Source organism: Micromesistius poutassou (assembly GCF_964030765.1).
Source record: "Micromesistius poutassou genome assembly, chromosome: 23".
NCBI classification, from domain to species: domain Eukaryota; kingdom Metazoa; phylum Chordata; class Actinopteri; order Gadiformes; family Gadidae; genus Micromesistius; species Micromesistius poutassou.
This window is the reverse complement of record NC_140293.1, coordinates 5705336-5729389: the sequence shown is the minus strand read 5'-3', so window position 1 is coordinate 5729389 and position 24054 is coordinate 5705336. Positions and strand designations below refer to the sequence as shown.

General features: G+C 49.5%; 1 protein-coding gene across 1 annotated transcript in view; it reads left to right on the top strand.

The window, feature by feature from the left end:
- The window catches only part of LOC311368740 (phospholipid-transporting ATPase ABCA1), a gene marked incomplete at both ends in the record, with an annotated part of 125842 nt that overhangs the window by 90328 nt on the left and 11460 nt on the right, over nucleotides 1-24054 (top strand). The window contains 8 exons of the mRNA XM_084487525.1: nucleotides 128-272; nucleotides 7692-7815; nucleotides 9809-9938; nucleotides 10703-10829; nucleotides 16627-16689; nucleotides 19998-20104; nucleotides 21991-22132; nucleotides 23367-23501. Of these exons, the coding sequence (XP_084343651.1) occupies nucleotides 128-272; nucleotides 7692-7815; nucleotides 9809-9938; nucleotides 10703-10829; nucleotides 16627-16689; nucleotides 19998-20104; nucleotides 21991-22132; nucleotides 23367-23501 (973 nt within the window). The remainder of the gene's footprint in view (nucleotides 1-127; nucleotides 273-7691; nucleotides 7816-9808; nucleotides 9939-10702; nucleotides 10830-16626; nucleotides 16690-19997; nucleotides 20105-21990; nucleotides 22133-23366; nucleotides 23502-24054) is intronic.

Genomic DNA, 24054 nt, shown 5'->3' with positions numbered 1-24054 from the left:
CTCACAGCTTGACCAGACAACAACACGCTTTAGCATTCAGCAGAGCCCTCCTTTTCCTCCCCCTTGGTCCGTCTTGAGTGTGAGAGTGAAAGCGTTCCATCTCTCCCCCCCCCCCCCCCCCCCTCAGGTGGTCCATCACCCCCATGATGTACCCCTTCACCTTCCTCTTCTCGGTGCCCAGCACGGCCTATGTGGTGCTGACCTGCATCAACCTCTTCATCGGCATCAACGGCAGCGTGGCCACCTTCTTCATGGAGCTGTTTGACGACGAGGTCAGCCCCCCCCCCCTCACTCTCCCTCCCACTGGGCGGGCGCACGCACACACACGCACATGCACGCACGTGTACGCACACACGCACACACACTGGCACGCACACACACTGGCACGCACGCACACTGGCATGCACGAACACACACACAGGCACGCACGCACACACACAGGCAAGCACACAAACAGGCACGCACACATGCATGCACGTGTACGCACTCCCACACAGGCACACTCACACACATGCACACACACACACACACACACACACACACACACACACACACACACACACACACACACACACACACACACACACACACACATGCACACACACACACAGGCATATGCTCACACAGACAGACAGGCAAGGACGGCCCTCTAACATCCTTGAGTGTGAACACGCACGCAGACACACAGGACTCATGCACACGTACACGCACACACACGTACATGCACACGCATACGCCATATGTTCATAAAGACGGACATACAAGGACAGCCCTCAGTTTCCCTCATCCTTGAGTATGAATGTGGACGCACACTCTCCCTGACTCAATCACTCAGGCACATGTACTTGTGTACACACACTGACATGTACTTACACTCACAGATATGTACTTAAGCACGCCCGCATTCAGGCGGGCGTTCAGGCTCCCACAAGTGCACAAACGCACACGCACACACACACAAATCCACCCACAAATGCACTCATGCATGAACAGATTGACAGTACACACTCACACAAGTCACACACACACACACACACACACACACACTACAGCTTCTAACGCATACATCGGGTAATGTATGCGGAATGTGGGAATAACGACATATTATTAATGTCGTTCTAATGTATTTCCTTTACACTGTCAAGCGCTCTTGGAGAGGTGTCGGTTTGCCTCCGTTCCCTTCAATGTTTAATCGTCGGGGCGAACTAGCGCTGTCTTTCTCTTAAAAAGTGTTGCCATCCATTTTCAAAGCGCTTCGTGTTTTTCTCTGTCTACTGATGTCTGCTTCGGTTGACGGGCTGAATGGAGACAAAAGGAGCGAGTTGTTGACCTGCATCCATTGTGATATTCACTCCTCGTCTGCACACCCCATAGCTGTAAATAGACAGAGCTAATTACACCTCGGGTTCTGCAATTTTTGTCGTTTTTGTGGTTTCATAGTTTGAGCTCAATCTTCATTTCAAATAATAAGTCCCTCTTCTTCCCTGATTTACGTTTCGTATGTCCTCTTCCGGCTCTGTCCCTTCGTGTCTTCGCTCTGACGTATGGCACGAGTCACCTCTGATGACGAAGGCCCTCAGAAAGTCTCAGGCAGCACTCCCCACCCAAAGTGTCGCGGCCTTGAGCCACTCTCTCGTCCCTCTCGTCCCTCACCTCAGGCTCTGACTCAGACGTCTCCGTTCTGCCTCACCTCAGCGCTGGCATAGAGTTTCCTATCTGTTGTTATGTTTTGGAGGTGTCCGCAGATGCTTTGATCCAGAGTCACCTGCCCATGAACCGCTTTAGAAGCGCGTCGTTCATGAGCAGCTCTGAGCCTATGGGTAGACGGCACACTTTGGCCTTCAAACAAACCAACAACCGTTCACAAGTCAAACCCCCTCACCGCCACCAGCCTATATCGTCAACCCTTTTTCCCGCCTGATCGCTTACGAGAAACTTTGTTTGTATGCAGATGATGTCTTAGTCATGATTCATTGACTTCGATTTTTCTTTGTCGGATGGCTCTCTCTTTGTCGGACGATGTCCCTGTAGAATTACACGTTTCATACGCTCGCCGTTCATGCGATTTATTTGCCGGCGTGATCGGGGAACGCCGCGGCTTTATTAAGAACGGCTGACGCCGGTACTATGCTAGCGGCTAGCGCGCCCGGCGCTAGATTTACAAGGACGCGCCGCAGCGCACGCTTCCCGCCTGCTCGTCTCCAGGGTACCAGCGCTTGGACAAAAGTCGGTTTCTCCCTGCTACCGCTCGACAAGGTGGCAATGTACCTGAGACGTGTAGCTCGGTATAAATATAAAAATACAGCTCCACAGCGTGTCCCAGTTAGCCGGAAGGCAGGGCTACATCCACCGTTCTCGACAGACGGTTTGCTTTGGAAAATCCTTTACCCCCATTCGGCCGCCATTTTGTTATTCCTCTCGACGTGGTAGCGGGCGGTTAGACCGATGCACTCGGTGGTGCGCTTGTGTTTTCTCTCTGTCCACCGTTGTGTATTTCTGAGCATGGGGGGGGGGGGGGAGATTGCGCAGATTGTTGCTGTTCGAAAGAAAGAATGAAATAAAAAGTAAAAAGCGGAGCCCCTGAGGAGTCAAAGAGGAGGGCGGGCCCCACAGATGTCCCAGTTTGTCTCCGCGACAACGACGGGCCCCGGGAAAGGTGTCAGGCATTTATTTCTATATTTCCTTTTTTTTTTTCTGTACCTGGGGAATGTCCAGCTCCCTGTGGATCGCCTCAAATCCCAGCGCTGCACAGTGTGCATTAAAAGGGTTGTTGTTCCACCAACACAACAGACACCTGCTCCAAACTGGGGTGTGTGTGTGTGTGTAGAGGTGTGTGTGTGTAGGGGTGTGTGTGTGTCCATGCATCCGTGCTGACCTGTCGATGAAGTTAGAGGCCGGCTGTATGGAGGTGTTAGTCAAGTCTTTCGGGACGTTTTCTTCGACAGACACGTCCCTGCACACCCGCTCTGTCGGTGAACACTGCCTGCACTGGACCAGGATGTCGATAGCGCTCTTTGCATTGCTATGTGTACAACCCGAATGGAAATCAATTCTGCTGTAGTTGGATACAGGCACACAAGTAGTCTGATATGTACAAAGATGTAAAGATTCCCAGTAACTACGTTACTGTGAGAAAGTCTATAACGGACTTCTTCCGAGTGGGCAGAACGGGGACCGCATCAAACAGTAGAGTGGAATCCATTTTGAACATTGTTCATTGTTTCCTTGCATCGGGTTCATGGAAGCATTCCCTGTAGTGTGTGTTATAGTTTCAGTATTCTTCCGTGGGATTCCCAGCGGTGTCGATGGCATTGGGGAACTGGGAAGCGGCAATATGGGGCAGACGAAACCCATAGAGACCCCATCTCTCCACCACCACCACCACCACCCCTCCACACCACCCCACCACCCCAGCCCTTTTGGATATGATTTATAGGCTCGCTGTCCAAAAGTTGGGTGTAGTTGGAAAGAAAATTGTCGAGCATTCTGCGTTTTTGATCTCCTCGATGGACGGCCATTCAGAAGACAGCTCACATTCTGGTCATGTATCAACCTGCAAGCCAGGCATGTGTTTGGTTTCTTTAATTTTTCCCACAATTCCCTCTGAGGCTGATGTCAGACATGGAGGTCATCCATTATTACTGTGATTATTATAATTCATTTAATGTGTCTTTTCTTTCTTCTATAATTTAAATTGTCCCCAAAAGAGGCATTAATCATGAACGACCCACGTGCACACAAACCAAAAGAGTTTTCAAAGATACTTTCAACTCGCCCCTCCTGACCGTCCCGAACCGAAACGTATGTTTATTCATCAGCATGGTGACTCTGGCGCCATTTACGCCTCGCTTGTGTTTATCGGCGGCGACGTTCCCTTCTGAATCTTCCCCAGGGTCGTCGGGCGTATGCAGATGCGCGCGACGGTGATAAATACAACGCCGTGTCCTGGCGGCTCGGACAACGTCAAGGTTTTTGCTCCGACGTCTCCATTGACTCCTCCTCCTCCTCCTCCTCCTCCTCCTCCTCCTCCTCCTCCTCTCTCTGTATGCAGACGGCTAGTTTGTTTGGTCTGGGAGCACAGGTTTTATTCGTAGTTTTTTCACGCAATTCGGCCCGTATCAGCTCATTAGTGTTTGACCATGGGCGACCCAGATGGATTATGGGAAAGGTATTGGGAAATATCGTATTTCAGGCTTATTAAAGTCGACACTGATGAAATGGCTCAATAGTGAATGAAGTGTGTGGTGCTGTTCACTGGTTTCATCATTGTGTGAGTGATTTGACTTGAGGCGAGGCCGCAAATGAAATGTTTGGAAACCCCAGATTAGCATACAGTCTTTATTTTGACTAATTCAACATTCACTGCCAGCTGAACATGTGAATCATTTCTATTACCATAACTAAATGTGGCCTCCGTTTAGGAACTGTCCATGGTTGAGTGTTATCAAAACCATGTACAACTTGAGTCGCTTTTCACCAGATTTGCCATAAAGATGATTAGATTAGATACTGTACATGCTCCAGCCGTGTTCCCCGGCTGAAAACGAGCACAGCCCATATCAACGCATTCCTCCCATATCAATATGGGTCACCGACATCGGATCAAACTGTAAACTGTAAACCGACCAAGTCTTCAAATGCACCCCTTCATTCCCCCCGCCCCCCTGTAACGTCAGCCAACGTCAACCTCCGCCCTTGTCATCGCCCTTCCTCTTGGCCTGCCAAAAATAAAATACAAATGACTAATTTATAGTCTCTCTGGATGTAAGAAAGTCCTTTGAACACTCTGTTGAGTCGAGGCGCCATGCATTATGCATAAAGTTGCTTTTGAACAGCACCCGAGTCAGACGTGCCAATACTCACATTTCCTCACTGTCTTTCTTCGTCTCTTCATCTGTGTCTCACTTTGCATCCCGTGGACACCGTCTCTCTCCCCTCTCCTCCTTCACCCCGTCAACCATGTCTTTCCTTCCCTCTCCTCCTTCCTCCTCTCGCTCCCTTCTCTCTTATTTCCTCTCCTCTCTTCTCTTTTCCTTCCCTTCCTTCACCTCTCCTTCCCTTATCTTCCCTTTCCTCTCATCTCCTGCCCTCGATTCATGTCCTCTTCTCTCCTTTCCTTTTCCCTCGTCTCCTTCGCTTGCCTCTCCATCCTCCTCTATCCTAGCTCCTCTCTACTCCTCCTCTTTCCCCTGCTCTTCTGGCGTCTTTCTGCTTCCCTCATCTCTCCTCCTCATTCCTCTCTTCCTCTTTTCTCTGCTCCCCTCCTCTCCTCACCTCCTCTCCTCACCTCTTCTCTCCTCTTTGTTCCTGTCCTCTTTCCTCTGCTCCCCTCCTCTCCTCACTGCCTCGCTCCTCCTCCCATGTCCTCTCCAGTTCCTCAGCCCTTGTTTGTAGTCTCCTCCCTCCTTCTATATGCACGCAGCTCTCTCTCTCTCCTCTTCGTTCCTCTCCTCCTCTCCTCTTTCCCTCTGCACCCCTCCTCTCCTCACCTCCTCCCTCCTCCTGCTCTGTCCTCTCCTGTTCCTCACCCCTTATTTGTAGTCTCTTCCCTCCTTGTATATGCACACAGCCCTCTCTCTCTCCCTTCCCTCATTATCACTTTATCGTTGGCCCCGGGCTGTCACTCAGCCGCGGCGCTCTCTTCCACTCTGTCTTTATTTATACAATTACGGCGAGCGAGGTTTCACCAGGCGCTCCTTGATTATAGCCCCCGGCGGCGGCAGGGGATGCAAATGGACCAACCAGGGACATGAGAATATGAGGCCTGGGTGATCCCTCCATTAGTGTCGTTCTGGTTTGGTGAGTCAATACAGACGTGTCGGTTGTGTCACTGTGACGCCGCGTCCACACCGCACACGTCCGCCGACGGACCTTGTTGACTTTGCACGGCCCGCTCTCGAAATGCACTGCGGCTCCGTCCGTTCTGTCGGCCCCGTTGCCTGCGTCAAAAAAAGTTGAGAAATGTTCAACTTTTCAGGGAGAGACTGGTCCGTCGGCCAATCAGATCGCGTTATGAGTTATATTATATTCTATATTATATATTATAATATATTACTTATTTATTATATTATTAAGTATACGCAAAATACATACAATGTCCAATGAAATCGCCTTTGTAATTCAACCCGGGACAACACATGGATGCGTCCAAAAGCCCCCATACCTCCGTCATCCGTCGCCGGACGCGTGCAGTGTGGACGCGGCGTGACCGGGGCCCGTCAGTGTACGGCGTGATGGCGGCTGACGGGGCAGCAGGAGCAAAAAGGGCGTCGGACCCGAACGCGGACGAGCACTCTGGGAAACGTGACAGAGAAAAATACACTTTTAATGAAGAAGCTCAGAAATCGGACATGACAGATAGATGAAAAGAGAGCTGACAGGGGGACATGGGAGGTGGACTGGTGTGTAATGGGGGGGGGGGGGGGAGTAACGGGGGACTGGTGGGGGGGGGGGGGGGGGGTTGACGGAGACGCTCAGGAGAGAGGAGGGGGGCAAAGGACATGTGGTGGACAGGTGGAGAAGGGGAAACTGAAATACACAACACAACAACAAAGAGGCGCCGACGACGGCAGAGTGGAGACACGCCAAGGCCACGGTAAAGTGGTGTTATCTTCAGGCGACGGACGGCGATTTGTAGTCCGCCCACGATCCGCCTGTCGTGGATCAAGACTCTTGATGCCGGCCTTTCCGCGGTGTGCAGCCGCGGCGCGGTGACACGACACGTGTATCGCCATGTCTCTGGTGCTCATCGTGATCAGAGCCTCTTCTCTCTGCTCGGCAGTGTGACCTTTTCCCCCACTCTCTCTTGCTCTCTCTCTCTCTCTCTCTCTCGCTTTCTCTCACTCTCTCTCGCTTTCTCAATCTCTCTCCCTCTCTCTCGCTGTGTCTCTCTCTGTCTCTGTCTCTCTCTGTCTCTGTCTCTCACGCTTGCTTTCTCTCTCTCCCGCTCTATCTCTCTTATTTTATTTCAATCCCCCTGTTTTTAAATCCAAGTTCAGTTTGGATGTTCAAAAAAAGAACATCGAAAAAAGAATTTCATGCTTGAGGGAGGAGGACACGTCGGCATGTCAACAGAAGATGAATGCAACTCGGTGCAATGTAAACAGATCTGGAGAATAAGTGTGAATAATTGATGGTGTGCTGAAATCACGTTGCTTAAATGTCACTCAAGCCTCCGTCCCACTGGAGAGTGGAGCAACGACGGCTGTTCGAAAGACACCGGGCACGCGTTGACCAATGAGGTCGCTCTTTGAATGAGGTCATCTCTTCTTCTTCAGTGGTACAATGGCACCCGGCAGGAGGATCAGTTGCACCTTACTGCTTATCTTGGTGAGTCCACTGCTAATAGTCATTAGTAGTGGATAGAAAAGCGCATACTCTTTCATTTTATTTTCGACCTTTCTGGAAAATTCTGTAAAAAATCCCCCCCACCCCCCCCCACCCCCACCCCCCCGCCGCTAACCAGATCAACCCCCTCCAGCAGTTGCCGGATATCTCAGCCCCCCCGGGGGCCAGACAGACAGATTGCCAAGGGCAACATTTCCCCCTACCTCCAGGCCTCTCCGTCGTGTGCTGTTGTGCGTTTCATTGTCCTAGTTCTGTAGTCCACGTGTTCACCCGTGTGTGTGTGTGTCTGTGTGTGTGTGTGTGTGTGTGTGTGTGTGTGTGTGTCTTTTACCTTTCTCCAATAGAGTGTGGCCCGCATCAATGACATTGTGAAGCAAGTGCTATTGATCTTCCCCCATTTCTGTCTGGGCCGTGGACTCATCGACATGGCCAAGAACGAGGCGATGGCCGATCTGTTCAGCAGCTTTGGTAAGGGTCTTCCTTTTTTATTTTTCCGGTTTATATTTCAGTTTTATTCCTTTTACAGTGTAGGTGTTCACAAAGATAGGATTGCAACAATGTCTTGAGGGAGACGACTATAACATCTCATTTAATTCCAATCAATAAACTCCACCTTGAAGCAAAATGTATGTATGTTTAATTGTAAGGTTGTATTTTTGATAGAGTGCAATGCCAATATTGCGCTTTTCCCTTTACACACTGATGCCAAATATCCACTCTCCCTTCAATGGGTTCCCTTCACTGGTTGCTTCAAGTCCACAAGGGAGCGGGGGGCAATAAAAAGAGTTCTCCCAAAGTTCAACCCAACTAAAGGCTCATTCAGTTCCTTCCGAGGAACGACCCGCCACCGGTACCACGTAGCAGCAATCAATGGCCTATGAGAGTGGAGCTTTTGTTCAGTTAAACGAGTCCCATCACTCCCTCCCAGTGGACACACACCTGTCACAGCCGTTACATTGAGACAGTTAGCAGGTAGTGACAGGCGGACACGACGAGGGGAGAGGAGACGACAGGAGCATGTGAGAGGCGATGGAGCAGTGTGAGAGGAGGTGAACAGGGCAAGTGAGCGAGCTTGAACATAAGCGGTATAGGAGAGCGAGCGGAGGTGATGGGAGGTAGGGGAGGAGCGGGAGAGGAGGGTTAACATAGCAAGTGGAGGTGATGGAGGCGCAGTGGAGAAGAATGAAGGTAGTGGAGTGTGAGAGGAGGTGAGCAGCGCTAGTGGAGGAGTGTGAGAGGAGGTGAGCAGAGCTAGTGGAGGAGTGTGAGAGGAGGTGAGCAGAGCTAGTGGAGGAGTGTGAGAGGAGGTGAGGGGAGGTGAACAGAGGTAGTGGAGGAGCGTGAGTGGAGGTGAACATAAGTGGAGTAGGAGAGTGAGTGGTGGTGATAGGAGGTAGTGGAGGAATGTGAAAAGGAGGTGAACTGAGGCAGTGGAGGAGCGTGAGAGGAGGTGAACTGAAGTAGTGGAGGAGCGTGAGAGGAGGTGAACTGAGGTAGTGGAGGAGCGTGAGAGGAGGTGAACCTCGGTCGTGGAGGATCCCCACTTGGAGGTAGTGAAAGGGATGCGGTGAGCTTGTGGGCAGATATTCAAGATGAGAAGAAAGGCAGTTGACATGTGAAAGCATTGCGGGAGAGGTCTTGTCTCTTCGGGTGGAGAAGGAGCGTGAAAATACAGAGTTTGATGAATCATTTGCGGGGCGGCAGTGGAGGGCATGACGAGAAAAGCAATCACAACTTAAAAAGGGCCCAGTGGTGGAGAAGGCGGCTATTTACCAGAGAATGAGGCTGAAAACGCTCTCCTTTCTTCCCATGTCTTCCCAGGCCCACCCCACACCACCGCCCCCCTCATCCTCTCTCTTTCTCTCTCTGTCACACACACACACACACACACACATACGTGTGCACACACACACACACACACACACACACACACACACACACACACACACACACACACACACACACACACACACACACACACACACACACACACACACACACACACACACACACACACACACAGGGTGCATGTAAAAAAGGACACAATAAGGATTTGTCCACGTGGTTCTTTGAGGGCGGGTGTGAAGGATCTCTCCGGCTCCTCCATAGAAACTGGGCGCAGGGATCCTTTTGAGGCGAGGTTGGAAAGCTAAATTAGGGGGGTTTCACAAAGGAACCCTCAAACCGCTCTCAAAAATGCACTTACCGGAATGGAGCGAATGATTTTAAAGGGAGCTTGCCGGGGTGGTTAATAAAAACGAAATCGCGACACTCTGTAATGCAATTCGTTCTTTAACTCTACCTCTGGGGGCTTTTGAATTTGATATGACGGCGATGGCTAGCCGACGCCATTAAAAATGGATGAAAGAGTCATTCAAAGCCTCATAGAAACAATGGCTTCTCTTGTATCTCCTTTTCCGCTGGCTGGTATTTCCTATTTTCCTGTCGTTTCCTCCCACAGGCGAGGACCGCTTTAAAGACCCCCTGGGCTGGGACATGGTGGGGAGGAACCTGTGTGCCATGTCCATCCAGGGGGCTGTCATGTTCGTCTTCACCCTGCTCATCCAGTACAACTTCTTCTGCAAGCCCAGGTAGGTCTCTTCGTCATTCTCCTCCTCTCCTCCTCCTCCTCTCCTCTCCTCTCCTCTCCTCCTCCTCCTCCTCCATCAGCACACACTCTGCTGTCCTTGAGCCAGATAACAGCGCTGTGATACCTGCTCCTCAGTGATGCGTAGTGACTATGACCTCAGGGGCGGTGCATAAACAGCAGTCAAGGGGAAATGTACGGTGTCCAGTCACATCTGTACAGTAACATGTGATGAGACATGTGTACGTCTCCCTTAAGCTGTTTGTTTAGCCCTTCATGACAGTTAGTCATGTTATGTATATAATGAGCTATAGCTCATTATACCATTGGACCTTTTTAAAAACAATGACCAATGGTTCATATTATTGAATAACCTCAAAATATGCTAATATAAAGCTGTGCATTTTAATAGGAAAAGCTGACGTTCTATATTTGTTAAACTATGAGTGCTTATTAAATTGTCAGGGACATGTCAACCTCTTCATCGATCGGCTAACTCATTTAGTGGCTGATTAATTGATTTGCAAAGCATGGTTGTCAAGGAAACTACATTACAAGGAAACGACTGTGTTACGGCAGATTTTCCGTTTTCTCCGGAGACATCCGTTCGCTACCACAACCACGACTCGCGATCACGACTCCTGAGCTCACGTCTGAGCTCACGATTCCCCTTCAAAGGTTCGACTCCCCATTCTGATATTATTGCGCCGGTGACTAACGTCATTGCGCTCTTCCTCGTCCTCTTCCTCTCCTCTTGCCCCCCCTCAGGGCAGCTGGGGGAAAGTCATTATCTCAGGATCAGGAGGAGGACCAGGATGTCGCCCGGGAACGCCAGCGGGTCCTGCAGGGCCCGGCGCAGCAGGAAGACCTGCTCCGTATCATGGAGCTCACCAAGGTACCCTGTCCGAATCGCCTCCCCTGTTTCCAGCGCTGCTGTCGGGGCTTCAGGTTTCCTCTCGCGGTCCAGGGAGAGCCACTGTCGGAGCGTTGCATCAACAAACCGCCAGGGTTCATTTAAGACAAGTATTAAGAATTGCATTGCAGTCTTACATTTCCATTTACATTGGGGGCCTTCAGCAGATGCTTTTATCTTAAGGGGACTTACAATAAGTCTTAAGGGGACTTATAAGTCTTATCTTAAGGGGATTTAGTAGTACATTTGTCAGAAGAAAGAGAAACAATACTGTATACCGCTGTCGGTACTGTAAGGATGTTCATAGGACCATAAGTGCCAAGCACTTACAATTGTTACCCCTACCCCGTATACAACAAAGATAGCTAGGATAAGATGCTACACAATGCTAAGTGCTAAGTGCCAGGACGTACAACATACAATAAGTGCGTATATTAAGTGCCAGGCTGAAAACATACAATAAGTGCGTACATTTAGTGCCAGGACGTTCACCATACAATTAGTGTGTACATTAAGTGCCAGGACGTACAACAGACACAATAAGTGAGTACATTAAGCGCCAGGATGTACAAAATACAATTAGTGCGTAAGAGGGGTGGGAGAGGGGGGGGGGGGGGGGCTATGCAGAGTCCAGGTGAACTCCGAACATGTGAGTCTTGAGTCTATTGCGGAAGGTGGTGAGCGATTGCGGAAGGTGGTGTGCTGTTCTGACAGTCGTCATCCAACATTTAAAGTGCCACGCACGTCACTCGCGGCTATTTTTATCTCTGCCCCAGCCACCGGTCGTTATTTCACGGGTCACGTCGTTTACTATCAATTTGGTTTGTAATTATGTTGATCCAACGTGGGGGGGGGGAGAGGCACTTTAGAGAACCCCACACAACCCAAGGACCGGCCATCCTCTCTGCCCTCCCTCACCAATAAGCCCGGCTATCTGCTGACATGACACCTCTAACCCGGGCGTCCCCCACGCCCAGAGACTTCATAACAGAGGCTGCTGCTGCAGCTGCTGCATGTGTTCGAAAACAAACTTTGAAGAATATAAACAGTGGTGGTCTAGTGTGCCGAAGCGTTGATAGAGTGGTTCATCCCTATAGTTTGCAATTCTCTTGCAAGGAACGGCATGTAAAAAATGCGCTTCTGCATCACGTGACGGTTGAAGGAAATTGGGTGTCAGAAGGTCCAGAAGGTCTGCTGGGTGAGAGTTGCACTGACTGGTGTCGGGGTACGTGGAAACTAGGCGAGAGAGTTCTTCCGTGGTGCTTAGCCGACCAGTTTAGGGATACGTCGAGCCTAGTTTAGGGCGCCGGACCGATCGCTGTGTGGCTGCTAGGTGAGGGAGCTCTCCGTGGTGTTTGTGAACATCAACACTAGTTCGGGGTGCTGTCCGTGGTGCTGTACCAACGGGTTTTTATGAGCGTCAACACAAAGTTAGGGTGCTCTCCGCGGTGCTAAACCGACCGGTTTAGGGATATGTGGAACGCTAGGCGAGGGAGCTGTCCGCGGTGCTGAACCGAATGCTGTTTAGGCGCATCCACACCAGTTGCGTGAGTTATCCGTGCTGCTGAAGTGTTTAGATGCCTCAACTACTAGGAGGAGGAGCTGTCCATGGTGCTCAACGAATCAGCATTCAGATGCTCTCTTTGTGATGTGGGTAAAGACAAACACTCTCTCATCTGGTCACAGCTCACGTGCGGCTTTAACCAGTTTCCACTCACACCAGCGACGACTAAGTGACCCTAGGAGTGGAACGAGGGCCCTGTAGCGGCTATACGGGGCACCGGGGGGGGGGGGTAGGGGTGCTGTGTGTGGTCGTTGCCATGGTTGCGCCGCAGCAGGGCGCGCCACCACTCCTCGTGGTCGAGATTCTAACACTCGGTCCGTCAGACAGATGTTAGGCCGGTGGCGTCATCTAGGGACGCACACGAGAGGTTCACTCCAACCGTAGACTCGGATCATGTGGTTCTCATGGCAGCACGCCGCTACCTCTCTCTGCCGTTCTCCCGCTCGCTCTGACTCTCAGGCGTCGGCGGTGTTAACAGGCGCTGGGTGAAATGGTTTGGTGACGCGTCTCGGCTAAGTGGGTCTCACAGCGGCAATTGGTGCATTTTGCTGTTTAAGTTTGAAAGCCTTCCCAGTTTGAGATATTCCTTTATTCATGTGTTTGGTCCTTTTTTTTCTTGTAATGTCGATTTTATACCCGCACTCAAATCTTTTTGTTGCGTGCTTTTTTTAATATAATGGGTAGTAAAACACTTATGTGAATGGTACAAGTTAACATGCTCTAACACAGTGTTCACATGTGAATCAAAACCCAAGGCAGGGAACATATCTTTACCTCTGCCATTACCTCGACTAGAAGTTTCTCAACACGGTGATCTGACACCGGTGTGTTTTGTACCACGCAGACACCCATGAACACTGCCCCCAGCTTAGACTATGACCAAACCCCATAGCGGGAGAAGGGATGGGTTGTGTGCTGACCACAGCTGCGGCCCGTCTGATCAAGGTCTGGACAGCGGTTTGATCAACGAGCATGAGGCCTCAGCAGCCATATGCTACAGGCCCGCTGCTGTCGTAAATCTCACTATGTGTTTTGAGGCGATCGATGGGCCATCAGTCATTTGTCAGATCCTCTGCGCCTCCTCTCTTCTTTTCGGTCATCCATCCTGGCTTGGACAAATGTTTTGCTGTGTGCCCCCCAGCCGCTAGCCGTTAGCCCTAGTGCTGTAGCACCTGCTGGTATATAAGCTGTTAGCTGTAGTGCTATAGCACAATGTTTGCATATTTGCTGTTAGCCGTAGCACTATAGCACCGGTTTGCATATCTGCTGTTAGCTGAAGAGCTATAGCACTTGATAGCATGTATAAAGTTAGCTGAAGAGCTATAGCACTTGATAGCATGTATAAAGTTAGCTGTAGAGCTACAGCACTTGGTAGCATTTGTGTTGTAAGTAGTAGAGTTACGGCATCCGTAATGTAAGCTGTAGAGCTGTAGCACTTGATAGCATGTATAATGTTTGCTGTAGAGCTTTAGCACTAGGTTGCGTTGGTGCTGTCCAGTTCTCTCTCGCAAAAACCCCACTGATGGGTGTTGGAAAAAAATTAATTACACCAATTTAGTAGGTCCTTCGACATGTGTATACGGCGGAGCAATGACATTGTGTTCTCTCCGTCAAAGGGCTTTGGTGCTGAGCACTTCTGAGACGCTAGGCTGTGAAAAGTGGTCGTAAACGCAGGCGCTGAAAGGCAGATGTAACGGCCAAACTTCCCAGGCCTTACTAATGGTGAACCCCTTGTTGTTCACCATTGTTCACTGTGCATTTGTGTTTAGGTTCGCTTCGAAGCTGTACACGTCTCGTCAAGCTATTTTGATTCTGATTTTAAGTGGCAGGAAAAATTCTGAACATTTGCAGAATTAATTCTATGTTTCCAATGGTTTATGAGGATTGAACACCAAGCCTATTTCACCGGCGCCTTTTCGTGGTTACCTGTGATCGTCTAGATTTTCATGATGCAACACGTCTAATTACAACAAGAACCACGGAACAAAATAATAACAGTTGTTCCTTCATTCCAGGAGCGAATCCTTCCGCTCTGTGTTTCTGTTCATTATAAAACCGTACCTGTCACGCACCTGTCACGTCATTCTGTCACAACAACATCGCCTCGCACCAAAACAAACAGCTCAGTCTTTGAAACATCTCCCGCACGCCACGACGGTACGTGTAGCGACTCGCGGGGCGGTTATATGTCAGCCCGGGTTATATCCCTCTACGCATCGTTAGCATTCTCATCGACATTTTCTCGATTTGATTTTTTTTTCGGAAATGCCTGTTCAAAGTTTTTCCAAAAAGTTTCAAGTTCAGAGTCAAACGCGAACACGAGGCAGCTGTTGCCAGGCCGGCTGTCAGGGGCCGGGGGGATGTAGAGGAGCTCGGGGGGGGGGGGGGGGGGGTTGAAGTGAGCCAGGCCCTCACCCCTCTCTCACTCTTTCTTGGTTCTCTACGTGATCTTGGTGGGAGGTCCACTCAAAGTCAGAACGCAGAATGCGACGGTTTTAACGCGCCGGCTCGTCTGGCCGAGAGACCAGAAGCCTCTGTTGGCCGGCTCAGTCTTATCTGGCTCTCTTTGTTATCCAGACTTTTTATTATTTATTAATATTTATATAAATAGTAATCATGGCAGAGTGTTGGGTATGGCCAGAGGTTACAGAGATATACTATTAGTAGTAGCAGCTTCTGGGTTTATGTTTTTATGTCCGTCATGTTTATTCATTGATTCACCCTCGTTCGGAAAAGTCAAATACTCTCAAATCATGAGCTGTTTAAAAACCACACAAGTGATTCTACTGTAAACGAGTGGCTGTGTGGTTAACTCTTTCTGTGTGTACATGACATGATACACGACTGAATCTCTCCTCAATGAACCGTTGGCCATGGCAGCTTTTGAGTTCATGAAAAAGTCACCAAAAGTGGATATTTTGCATTTATTTATGTACCAATGACACATGAGGGAAAAATATAATATCACATTCAGATGTCTCAAACATACCCTTCACTGCAGCACCGTGTTCTGTGCTGTATGCAAATGGTGTTTTAAAAATGACAATTTATATACAACATCCTATAGTGTCATTGACCTTCCTCCGTCTGACAGGCGATTCAATTAAGTCCCATCCAATCAGATCCCAGGAGACCAGGAGACCGTTCCCACTCCTCCCTATGTCATTCGCCTCTACACTAATTACCCGTTTATACCTGGAAGCACGTCGCCTTCCATTACGAGTCGGAATGCGCTTATTTTTTTCCGGTCCCATCTTTCAGGGATACGGTTCACCGTTTTTAAACGCTGTGGTTTGCCCCCCCCCCCCCCATCCACCCCCGCAGCGTGGCACGGCCTCTCTACATCTCCACGTGTGTGACAGACCGTGATTAAAAACCCCTCACGCACCGCACGCCATCGCCCGCCTGTCATCTGCCGCGGCAGCCCAAACCTGGAGGTCCGATGGGGGGGGGGGGGGTGCGTGGATGAAAGGGAACGCACATCTGTGCACCGCTGGAATGTCTTTGTCACGCGTTGCGCTGTCAATCCGATGTCAAAACAACACGAGCGTCCGTGGAAAACAAAGACTGAAGTGGGACTGAAGAGAGGAGGTGTCTGTCGCTATAGGTAACTTCCTGCTGAGGTTCTGCTTGGCCTCCCTCGGGGAAACGGGACTCCTGGTACAAACAAAACATGGTTTTGTTTTTCCCGCTCTGGTACACGCGTGTGTACCCTGTCAACGTGGGCTCCCACAGCCCGTCTCACACACCGTGTTTTCTCACGCTTGCCCCCGAGACCCCCCCATCACCACCACCCATGTGACCAGCATCAGCGTCATATACATAATTACCACTCAGATGTAATACATTAATGTATCTATCTTCGCCCCTTTGTCTCTCTCTCTCTCTCTCTCTCTCTCTCTCTCTCTCTCTCTCTCTCTCTCTCTCTCTCTCTCTCTCTCTCTCTCTCTCTCTCTCTCTCCCTCTCCCTCTCTCTCTGTCACATTCTCACTTAAAATTTCTCTCTCTCTCTTTGTCACTTTCTGACTTTATATTTCTCTCTCTCTCTCTCTCTCTGTCACTTTCTCACTATGAATTTCGCTCTCTCGCTCTCTCCGTCACTTTCTCACTTTCTCTCTCTCTCTCTCTCTCTCTCTCTCTCTCTCTCTCTCTCTCTCTCTCTCGCCGGCCGGGCTGCTTGATTAATCTCACCTGTCTGTTCTCGCCCCACCACAGGTGTACCCTGGGAAAAAGACCCCTGCTGTGGACCGGGTCTGCGTGGGCATACCTGCTGCAGAGGTGAGCACAGTGCTGCACAGACAGACAGGCGGACACGCACACACACACACAGACACACACATACATACACACACACACACACACACCTACACACCTACACACACACACACACACACACACACACACACACATCCCCTACACCTACACACACACACAGAACCAGACTTTACCCCTCACTGAAACATGGACACTTTGGCGAAGAGGAGAGTGGTGAAGGCATGGTCTCGTTTCTCAAAACTTTAGCCTTACTGTTTTATTATGGAGCTGATATAATAAAATTGAGGTGAAATTGGTTGGCTGGTGGTCCGACCTCATTGTTGCAATATAACTGAGACATTAGAGCTGCAATCAGCCATGTTTGCCCGACTCCTTATTATATCGACGGGAATCAATTGGGATTTGATTGAGTCTCAGGGTCCTCATGTGTTTGTTGGACTAGAACCACGAGACTCAAAACATCAAGTAATCAGAAACAATGGGAGGCCAGGAACAACAGCTGATTGCAGGTTTAAATTCAATGTACTATCGTGTAACAATACGTTGATTAGTTTACCCACCTCAGAGGAGAAGGGTAGCTGCTGAAGTCATTGTTTCAGAAACATCATTAGTTAGTCTTACAGGCTGTACATATGCACACACACACGTATTGGGTTTATTTGTATATTATTGGCGATTGTCAAATTGATTGATTTGTTTTGGAGTCATTTCATATATTTGGTTTGTTTAGGCAAATACACGCGAAATGATGAATGCATAACGATAAAGGATATTCACCTGGTTTGGCTTCCTTATCTCAATAGCTCCTTGAAAAGAGAGTCAATTAATTTAAGATGAGTCTTCCCGCGTTTGGCGCTGCCACGGATATTATTAACATTAGTAATTAATTAACCTTGTGATAATGCTACACTGGGACGATGGTGCCTTCATTTCACATTATACCGAGACCCCTGTGCTGTTTTTCTAGTCTTTTCTTTGCCTTAAAGCACACAATTGTACATGCTTTACGACAAAGAAAAGGCGTGAAAAACAGTACTCGTCTTTTTTTGTCGTAAAGCACGCAAAAAAGGCGGGGAAAACAGCACAGCGCCGTGCTGTCTAACAGCTGTCTTTTCTTTATCGCGAATCACGCAGAGTAATGCTGCTCAACGCCGCCCCCACATGGACGCCAACGGATGCGTTCATATTTATACACTCCTTTAAAGCCGGTGTCAAAATGTGCACACAAAAAACACTCACGCAGCAGCCCTGAAATACACTGACACGGGGCGAGTCAACTCGATTGGCTCGTCGCCAGCAAGTCAAACCTTTGGTCGTTCGCCTCCCAAATCCCAAATGTAAAGAGCAGCCAAATAATGCAAGGTATAATCTGTGGAACGCACACACACACACACACACACACACACACACACACACACACATACACAAATACACAAACAATCACACACACACACTTACACACACAAACAGAGCGTGTTTTTCATGCATTATTTACTCCGAGCTTTGCCTCTTTTGTGGGTGAATCCACCTCTCGCCGTGCCCCCGGTCACAGACAGCAGGGGATGAATGATTGACAGAAATCAAATATAGGTACAGGAGCCAGCGATGCCAAGCTAGGTCATGGGAGAGGCAGCTTCCTGTCAGCCGCTTTCAAGGGAGCAGTGAGACGGAGGGCTATCGCCATCCCATAATGTAATATAGGAGCGTGATGTGTTTTTCTAGCGCTCGCGCGCTCTTTGGCTGGGGAGGATATATAAGCTCTTAGGCCCTGGGTTGGGATTCTCTGCAGTCCAACCATGTAATATGTCAGTAACCAGACTGGATATGGGATTGTCATTGCAGTACTGGAAAGTAATAAGAATTACCACACGTTATTATTATGCACATTTTGATAAAAAGTTAAACAAATTAACAATAAAGTAATGACAATGGACATCTCCAAAAATCTATCTTTATACACAGTATAAAGTAGTAATGATCTCAATACATTACAAGTTGCTTTATTTTCTTTTTTTCTGTCCCTTTTACGCTGGAAAAGAAGCCAACTGCCAAATAAAGGGACAAATGAACACTATTAATTAGGCGGATACCAAAATGGAAAGGTACTTCAGTATTTTGTTCCGGATAGCAATGGTCCAAATGATGGAATTGGTGTAGCTCTTGTATAAAAACATATGCTAAGTGTTAATGATTCTCATTGACCGGCACATCGTCTGACGTGTGGAACTCGATAGCTTCAGCTGTGTATTTGGGATTTCATCTCATCACTCCAACAAGGTTTATTGTCTCATTTATTTATTCGTTGTCGGCATTGACATTCCGATCCCATACCTAAATGTGTTTTTATTCAAAACAAATCTGAATCTGGAAGACTTCAGCCTCAAAATATACATTCACTTGACTCACTTGAACCCGCGCACCACAAACAAACTCCAGCACTCCAAACACGTACTAGTAATATATCTTGTTTGTCTGTATTTTTACTAAATATTTATTTATTATAGATTTGTATAGTTAGTGGAAACTTTCCATCCGTCGTCTCCTTTGAAGCGAGGAAAAGAGTGCTCCCGACTTTTCCGAAAGCCACAGAATAATCGTGCTGTTGTGTGTGTGTTTTTTTATAGCTCTCGGGAGAGAGACACCCAGGAAACCGACGCCTCTCCCCGTGGGAGAGAGCTTGCAACAAATTATAACCGCCTATTTACAGCATGGCGCGGATGGCCTTGGCTGGTGGGCAGAGCATAATTCCAGAGTCAGGGAGGCATCACGTTCTCGTACAGTTCTCTCCAGCGACCTTTGGAAATCAATACTTCCTCTCTCGTTTAATCCGCCGTAGCCCGGCTTGTCGGTTTTTCCGTCGACAGCAGCCGACAAAAGAAGCAAAAGCTTCCATGCGGTTGGCGGCCGGGGAGATTTGGGGAATGGAAGAAAAAAGAGGGGTACGCGTGCTTGGTCGCCCGTCGATTGAACCCAAGGGTCGCTTTCAAACCGACAGAGGCACGTCCGCAGAAACGGCGAGACGAATGTGCCATTCACGATGCGAACGTGTTCCGACGAAGGTGAAGACGAAGCAGACGGTTTGCCTTGTTGATACGGAACTGGGTTCAAATTAACTGTGAAAATAGTTAATTCAAGTGCCAAATTGGTCTACTAACAGCTTTTATTTCCTCGTGTGGAAAAAAAACAACAACAAGTTCTCTTAGAGGCTTTGGCTTAAAATGCGAATGCGCCGACTCTGTTTCGCTAACGATTGTATTCTATTTCGATTCTATTTATGGATTCGTTTTTTTTTGTGCGCTTGTCCTCGCCAGTGTTTCGGCCTGCTGGGAATCAACGGGGCGGGGAAGACCACCACCTTTAAGATGCTGACGGGGGACATCCCGGTCTCTGGGGGCGAGGCCTACCTAAACGGATACAGGTGAGCCGCTAACCGCTAGCATTAGCGCTAGCCTCGACGAGCCACTCATCATAATTAGAGTCCCAAGATGGCTGCTGGGGGGGGGGGGGGGGGGTGGCCCCTGGGGATTACTGTGTGCTTCCTTGCAAGCACTCGCCGTTTAACTACTTCTATCTATTCTATTCTATCTGTCTATTAGTCTATGTGTCTGTTGGTCTGTCTCGTTCTTTCTTTTGTTCGTTTATCGTTTCGATATTTTGCTCTTTCATTCTTTCTTTCTTTCTTTTTTCTTTCTTTCTATCTAGCTCTATGCTTCTCATCCTACATCGATCCTCACCCATATCTCTGTCTATAAGTCTATCTGTATGTCTGTCTGTCTGTCTGTCTTATTCTTTCATTATTTATTTATTTCTATCTAGCTCTATGTATCTCAACATATATATATATATATATATATATATATATATATATATATATATAACTATCTACGTATTCCCTTGTCCCTTGTCAGCAGCAGCCAGTCAGCTGTGGTTGACAGTGTACCTGCTGCTCTGCTCTCGGTTCAACTCCCATCCCCACCTGTCTGGGTTCAACTCCCATCCTTACCTGTCTGGGTTCAACTCCCATCCCCACCTGTCTGGGTTCAGCTCCCATCCCCACCTGTCTGGGTTCAGCTCCCATCCCCACCTGTCTGCGTTCAGCTCCCACCCCCACCTGTCTGCGTTCAGCTCCCACCCCCACCCGTCTCGCTCATCTCCCATTCCCTTTCACGGCCGTGCGCCTCATCAACACCGCTGGCTCGCAATCTTCCTCCTCGTCTCCTCCTCGCGGCAATCACTCTCCTGAAAAACTCTGTACACGTGGAAAAACACCCGGCGCCCTGACGCCGCTGATGAGAGACGGTGCCGTGTGATTTCCTGTTTCCCCCCCCCCCCCCCCCCCTTGTCTCGTTGCAACAAACAACATCTTCTTTGCGCCGGGTCTGTGACGCACACGCACCAACGCACGCTCATAAAGGTGTCTCTCTCTCTCTCTCTCTCTCTCTCTCAGCGAGGGAACACAAAGTTTTGCGGCCGGCGGTGCTGCTGCTGCCTCGTGCCTCAGAGCCCCGGAGCGCTTGGGCTTTTTTTTTGCGTGCCGTCGGCTGCCGTCGTTTTTTTTTTATGTAGTTAATTTACGACGGCGGTTAATTAACGTTGTGTTGCGGCGAGGCGAGGCGAAGGTGCTCGCACTGGGGTGCTAATGTTGATTAATGTGGCTTTGAAAGATCAAAGAGACATCTCGCGCTACACCTCCGGGCAAGAGAGAGGCTTGAAGAGAACGGCAAACATACCCCAGCCCCCCCTCTCGTTTCTATTTTATCTCGCCGCGTTGCGTGCCCTAAACGTTTGATGGAGATTCTGGCAGCGTGAAATGGGAAAAGGGAAGTATTTCCTTTTCTGCTTTCTTTGAGTCCGCTTTCCTCAAGATGGGTGCTGCGGGGCTGCGATGTGTAGGGCCACGCCGTGCTGCTCGCCATAGCGCCTCGACGACGCCTCTCATTTAGGGCCCGGGCGCGTTGCTGTACAGGCCTGCCCTTCAACGGCTCCGCGCGCTCTTGTCGCTCAGACGTTTGATTGACGCAACCTGCGAACCCGGAACAGCCATGACAGGTTACTCGTGCAATGGCAGGTGTTTAACCTACACGGCGCCATGTGAGTCCATTTTGACATCGACTGGCTACCTCAGGATAGCTAGCGGTAGATTGCTGTACACAGCAATGACACTACTGCCCCTAGTGGTCAGATGCAAGTATAGTAGATCAGAGACTGGATGGATTCCACAGGACTACGGTGCCAACTACAATCGCTTTTGTTTAATCCAAAATAAATAGTTTCATGCATGTTTCCCCCCCCCCTCCCTCCCAGTATCCGGACAGAGATGAGCCTGGTGCACCAGAACATGGGCTACTGCCCCCAGTTCGACGGCATCGACGACCTGCTGACCGGCCGCGAGCACCTGCAGTTCTACGCCCGGCTGCGGGGGGTTCCGGAGAAGGAGGTTGCCATGGTAACTGCTGCACTGCATCTCACCCCCCACCCCACCCCCCTCACCCCACCCACCCACTCACCCACTCACCCGCCCCCCCCAACACAAAATCACTTCCTTATTTATCTTCCTTTATTTATTTATTTTTCCTTTACAAATAAAAGCGCCAGTTCAATTAAAAAGACGACAAAACAATCGGCGACAAAGGAGCTACTTGCATAAACAAGACAGTAACGGGTCCCTCTTCGGAAGGCTGTTGGTTTTTATACGCCTGTGTGTGTGTGTGTGTGTGTGTGTGTGTGTGTGTGTGTGTGTGTGTGTGTGTGTGTGTGTGTGTGTGTGTGTGTGTGTGTGTGTGTGTGTGTGTGTGCGCGTGTCCATTACTCTCCTCCAGCAGCAGCTCCACCAGAGCACACATTAACTCCAGGGTCCGGATGCTCAGTGATAGATAACTCCGGCCAGTAGGGGAGCATATATAATGAATAAGAGGACCCGCGTGGGGCCAGCAGCCAGAGCCTGTGGTTTATGCCTCTCCATTATTCAACCCAAGCCCCCCCAGTGGTGTCTGAGGTTGGAGTGGGGGGGGCATCTCACCAACCGCCCCCCCCCCCCTCACTGACCCACCCACCCACCCGCCAAGCGAGCAAGCAAATGAGCAAAGGGATCAAAAGAGGGAGAAATGGCCTGGCGGCAAAAACCACGGGCCTTGAACCCAGTACCAGCACTTTGATCACCTCCCCCTTCCTCTCCTAAAGGGTATAAAGTTCTGCCATGTGTGCACTGTTCCGTCGTCCACTATACCCACCACAGCTGTGTGTCCCCCTCTATCGTGTGTTTGTATCTGTTGTTTGTTCAAAGTGGGGGCCGGCGGGGGGGGCCCCAACCTCTAGTGTACGACGGTAAACAAGAGTGCCGCACTGGAGCTGCTAATGATTGCGGATGAGTGAATGAAGTGCATCGACATGGACGTGAATCTATGGATTCTGCAGGTGCTGAGTCCGCCCCCGGTAGCCGGGGAGGGGATTTGAGAGAGTGCGATTAGTCCCGGACCTTCCTGCGAGGAAGGTCTTTACTGTGGGGCCAGCGGCCGGGCCTGGTCTTTGAAGCCGGTGGAGCCGTGAAACACAATGGTTCCATGGGGGGGGGGGGGGGAGATGGTTCCTGAGCGTCACACACACAATGCAAACACCGGCTCCAAAAGGTTTCTCTTTGAACCCTTCTCTTTTTTTGTGTCTCGGTTCTGTCTCGTTCCAAGGTGGCCGAGTGGGGAATCCAGAAGTTGGGGCTGGTGAAGTATTCCAACAAATCGGCCGGCACCTACAGCGGCGGGAACAAACGCAAGCTGTCCACGGCCATGGCTCTGATCGGCTGCCCTCCCGTCATCTTCCTGGTGAGGATTTACAAAGCTTTATTGGCAACAGAACGAGCCAAACGCGTCTAAAGTCAAAGTCAAAGTGTTTTATTGTCATTTGTTCAGAAAACGCAGGGTCATTCTGTACATTGAAATTCTTATTGACCTGGCAGGCAAACAATAGGCATAATAGATTAACAAAAGAGACACAAATGAATATATTGAAAAAAAAAATAGAAAAATGTGGAAAAACATTTGTGAAGATGATGATGATGATGGTCGTGGTGATGACAAGGACTGTGGTGGTCAAGATGAGGGTATCGATGATAATGAAGATGGTGTCAACGATGGTGATGATGAAGAAGAGGACGTAGAAGACGTGCTAACAACGTTGTTGGGGATAATGACTATGACCAAGGTGATGATGGTGATAGCGACGATGCTGGTAGCATGATGAAGATGAAGATTACGGGGCTAATGAAGATGATAATGATTAGAATGATAACGTGATACCAATGATGCGGATGCGGACATGATCGTTGTGGTGACGACGCTGGTGACGACTCCCCACCACGTTTCCTATAGCGTGTGT